Source organism: Zea mays, chromosome 2, assembly GCF_902167145.1.
Source record: "Zea mays cultivar B73 chromosome 2, Zm-B73-REFERENCE-NAM-5.0, whole genome shotgun sequence".
Taxonomy (NCBI): Eukaryota; Viridiplantae; Streptophyta; class Magnoliopsida; order Poales; family Poaceae; genus Zea; species Zea mays.
In genome coordinates, this window is record NC_050097.1 from 89803856 (window position 1) to 89808994 (window position 5139).

At 38.0% G+C, this 5139-nt stretch overlaps 1 protein-coding gene across 1 annotated transcript; it reads right to left on the minus strand.

The window, feature by feature from the left end:
* Positions 1–906: 906 nt before the first annotated feature.
* On the minus strand, positions 907–4647 carry LOC103648781 (uncharacterized). The gene is made up of 12 exons (XM_020548917.1): positions 4511–4647; positions 3950–4371; positions 3784–3864; positions 3576–3695; positions 3227–3483; positions 2909–3115; positions 2712–2804; positions 2538–2639; positions 2024–2437; positions 1704–1937; positions 1539–1608; positions 907–995 (listed from the first exon to the last, which is right to left on the minus strand). Exons 1-11 carry the CDS (start codon positions 4645–4647, stop codon positions 1564–1566), a joined length of 2112 nt encoding a protein of 703 aa, XP_020404506.1. The 3' UTR covers positions 907–995; positions 1539–1563.
* Positions 4648–5139: the final 492 nt, after the last annotated feature.

The following is a 5139-nucleotide window of genomic DNA, read 5'->3' on the forward strand; positions in this document are numbered from 1 at the left end:
ATTGCGATAGAACAACTGTCGTTGCCTGCTGTTGCAGAAAACAGAGTGGCAATAGGCTATAGCAACAATTTTACGTTCTGTTGCAATTACTACATCTTTTGCAACGTATTCAAGTGTTGCAGCAGTTCGTTGTTACAATGGACTATTCTGTTGCAATAAGTTATATTGCAACTATTACGATAGTTGCCAAAAACTCTATTGCCACAACATATTTCATGGTAATAAGTGTTAATGCCACGTTTAAATCTGTTGCAAATGGCTTTGTTACCACAAGATGCTGTGTGGCAACAAAACACTAGTGCCACACCAGTGACTCGTGGCAACAAGATGTATTGCCATGCAAATAATTTCGTTGCATTTGATCATTTTGCAACATAATGTGTCTCGTGGCTACATGACCTTTTTGCTATAAAATTATCTGTGGTAAGAACCGATATAACAACAAAAAATATCGTAACAAATGATGTTGCAACAAGAAGAAAAGGTTGCGACTACCGAAGTCCCAACGAAATAGATCCATGGTAATTACATCTTATTGCAACAAAAAAATCATTGCAACTGAACCATACAACAACCAATAAAACCGTTGCATTTACATATATTCAAACCCACAATTTATACGACAATGCATTTTGCATTTGTATTGGGTAGAAAATGTTATGCAAAAGAATTATATTTTACATCAGTAACGTAAGAACCAAAATTGACAACCATAATATTTGTCTCTTATCTCATATATTAACTACATCCATACCATAAGTTGTAACAAATAGGTTGCACCAATTAAATAGTGGCCAAATACAAATTAATTTGATAACATAGCTCACAGTCATAACATCCTCATACTAGCTTGGATTGTGATAACATAGATAATAAACTACTCAGGACTAGCAAATTATTGGAAGTTTTTTTTGTCATCGTGTACCCCTCCATCCCCTCCATTGATGCAAGCGATGGTTAGCTAGGCTGACGACGATATCACGACGACAAGGAACCTGTTGGAAGTGTTAAAAACAATAATTAGTAAAGCTACAATAACTTGGTTAATCATTAGTGAAAGACTACAACTGTAGTGCCTACAGCTACAGCTACAGCACAACTCCTAGCAAGCAGCATCAGCAGCAGCAAGCAGCAAGCAGCAACATGCAGCATGCAACAGCAACAACATGTAGCAGCACGCAGCTAGCAGCGGCAAGCAACAAACAGTAGCAACCATCAGCAAGCAGCAAGTAGCAACACGCAGCATGCAGCAAGCAGCAACAACAACACGCAGCAGCACGCAGCTAGCAGCGGCAAGCAACAAACAGTAGCACGCAGCAAACAGGAAGCACGCAGCAGCAAGCGTTCTACTCTATCTCTACCAGAGAAGGCAGCTGCAGCACCAGCCTAACAAGAGCGAAAACAGGCTACCAAATAAGCATGCTGCACAGAGCCACAAACATGTGTACTGCTCATATGGTTAACTAAAATCTGTTTAGGCTACTAAAATCCATTGCATGCACAACTACAAAAGAAATAAAAAAAGATTGTGGACATACCTTAAACACACTTTGATAGAGCTTCTTAAGTTGATCTACCTTGCTTCTCGCTTGCACTTGCGGATTGTACCTATTATCATATCCAGGATTACAAAAACAAAACTATCAAAAAATGTTGTAAAACAGTTTATATGATCATAATACAAGAACATTTGCATTCCATACACATTCGCTTCTTTTGTTGCCCCTTGCCTGCACACGTCTTGTCACAGCATTCCTTAGAGTGTAAGAGCTAATATAGTTTGCTGGCATATTGTCTTTCTTATTGTTTGTGTCTGGTGTACGAACGTTGTTTGCACTACTTGGTGCAGGTGCAGGAGAATCAGCTGGGATGAATTCAGGAGGTTTAGTAGGGACAACGGAAGAAGGATCGATTGGAGTGGTGCTTTCACGGTTGCTCTGCATTAAACAATTGATCAAACAATTTATGTTGCAAAAGTTTCTAATAGCAATGATGGTAAAAATACAAATATCAAATTTTATACCTGTTGTGCTACAACAGCAAGGGCAGCAACCATTTCTTGCCTCATTTCTTCTCTAAGCACTTGTCTTTTTTTTTCTTCTTCTTCTTGCAGTGCTTGCATTTTTTCCTGGAGTATTCTTTCTCGTTCTGCAACCTCACACGCAAGTTTTTCATTTAACAACTGGACCTGACTTTCGAGTTCAATGTTTTTTTGGTTGGTTGCAACCGTGGCACGAGCTTGTTCGAGGAACTTTGATTCCATCACTTGACTTCTTGTTGGATATCTTGATAGGTACCCATGACCATGAAGTCTGTTTGCCTTACATCCTGTTGTTTCCTTGAATGTTGTTTGGAAAATAGCATTTTCCTCTTCTCTTGTTAGATAAAATTTTTCTGTTTGATATATTTTCTCAGCAATTTTCTCAGCTGCGTTCTCCTGAAAAGAACAATATAGTTCAAGTTAGCTCAATTCAAATAAGAATTGATGCCGAGTATTTTAAAGTATGTTTTAGTAGTAAGCTTTGTGATTTACTCACATAAATGCCACGTGAAGCCTCTTCCGACCATTCATCATTTTTACAATGAGTAATCATCCAAAGGGATAGATCGGTTGGTTCTATACCAGTTTCTGGATCTCTCTGTAATGTGAAGAATGTATCATACAAGTTTGTCATTAATCATGGAAAATAAAGTAGTGGTCATATCATTACCTGTTGAAAGCTTATTTGGGAAAAAGTTCTAGAACCCATTATATGCTTCGTTCTTTGTTTCTGACGGTTTTCCGAGTTCCGGCTGCTTATTTTCTAGAAAATAATAATAGTTGGAAATGAATTAATAAATAAATCGCTAGAATCATCCATATTATGCAAGTGCCAATCGTTAAAGTAAAGGAAATGAAATAGCAAACCTGGAATTTCTCAGATCCAAAATACAACACCATGTAATGCCACTCGACGATGTCTACATCTTCAGGCTTGTTTTTCATCCTTTCAGCATAACTATTGTATGCCTTGTATGTTGAGCTTAACGTTGATCGCCATCCTTTGTATCTCTCCTTAGCAATAGACCAGATCTTTTCATGCGCGTCCTCATTGGTTAGAAACTCCCACCTTCGCTGTTTCAGTTTTGATATAAAGAGAAGGTTAATTGTCTAGTAATTTGGGAATAGTAGACCACTAATAGTTCTAGCTAACTGTTAGGGCTCAAGTAAAGAAATTTCACATACCAGTACGTCAGAGGCTATAGAAGATCTAACATTGAGCTCTATATCTTTCCACTTTTTCACTCCAATGAGTGGTGCCTTTTTCTTTGTAAACAATACGATTTCATCCACAAAAGTGCGAGCGTTTGGTCCTACAGGACCTCCAAGCTTAGATGAAAATTCAATCTTAAGTTTGTGATCACCGTTCTTGATCCGCTTGGTGGCTGCTGCTATACCCTTAAGGGTACCACGCCCCTCCTTTTTAAAGACTCCATCGTTATCTACATATATACCAATAACATCTGAATGGGTAGAAATATTCAAAGTAGAAGATTGCAACATTTGAATAAAAAACACTCTTAGTAAAAAATACCAGGATCTCTTTTCCTATGACGTCTAGCATGAGATGGCCAATTAGTAGTAGGTTTGCTGCTGCCATGAATTTCTTCATCTGATAATATTAGGTCATCATTGCTTTGTCGTTCATACAATACTGCGGATAGCATAGGCATCAGTTACATCTCTAACAATTTGCGAAAATATAGACTATATGTTAGTAGGCTGTAAATAAAAGAAATTACAGATATCTGGAAGATCGCCTTGATGCCTTAACCATTCTTTATATGTTTTGATCGTATCCTCCCTGAAGTCATCCATTAAATCTGCACTTAAACAATATGTAAGTTTAACTGTGGAAACTATAACATATCATGTATTTAATGTAATGAGTTTGACATCTTAACTTACCCGTTTCTGGATTATCATGTTGTAGTATTGCAAGCCACTCCTTATATGCATCAATCGACACTTCTATAGTTTCTTCATCAACATTTGTTCGCTGTCTTGGACGCTTGATGGGAGTTATGCTTACCTCTAGATCACTGGGTGGATCTTTTGTGAGCACAAAACTTATTTTTCTCTCATCCATGTTATCAGACAGCATGGCCTCTTCTTGGTGGATGTAATCAAGTGCCAATAGCCTGGATCGATCAATGCCACATCGTTTCTTGTAAAACAAGAAGTCCCTCCCAGAATATCCAAGTTTCGATTTTATGTACACCACGTTGTAAAAGGCAACATAAGCTTTATCAATATTTACTGTGACAATTTCTTTTCCAGGTTGTGCTCCAATGCAATGGAATTTCAAGGTCCATATCTCACCAGTCAACCTGCCACACAAATATATTTTATGCAAACAATGACTAAAATAGTGTTGTAAAAAGATTTCATTCAACAATTAAGAGGTATAATTATGATCTGCGCCAAGGCCAAAGCAGTAGAGAACAATATGGGTAGATAGATTTTTACTTGTCAGGAAGATCAAAGAAGACGTTCTTCCCGGCCATAATCTCGTCCACAATCCGTGTACCAAGTTGGCTACCATTGTCGTTGGTGCACATATTAGCTTCATTGCTTGTCGGCTGCAAACCTCCTTGAGTCGTCATCCTGGTGGAACACGCAGAAAGTATGACTCTGATTTAGTTTTCAAGGCTATTTGCTTGTTACAGCTTCTCACCAATATTCTGAATATAATTATATATAATTATATATATATATTTATATTTGCTGGAGCTGTCATTTTGCTGTGGTTCTAGCTAACTGTTAATGATCAAATAATCCCTTACAACTTGCCACCTTGGTTGTGTTCACAAGCTCGAGTAGTAATGCACGATGCTACTCATTACAGAATGTTTGACTTACTTGGCTCCTCACCTCCTTGCTGACGAAGGAACAAGATGTCGCTCCTCAGCTCCTCGCTGACCCTCTGCTCTTCGGTAAAAAATTTATAGCCTTAGCTTAGTAGTCCCCTCTTGATCAATTCTGGATCCGCCAATGTGAATAATTGTTCATAGTACAAAAAGAGGTTTGCCATAACGAACATGCATGCCTTAGAAGCCTTAATTAGAAGCCTCAGGTGAATAATTGTTAATGGTACA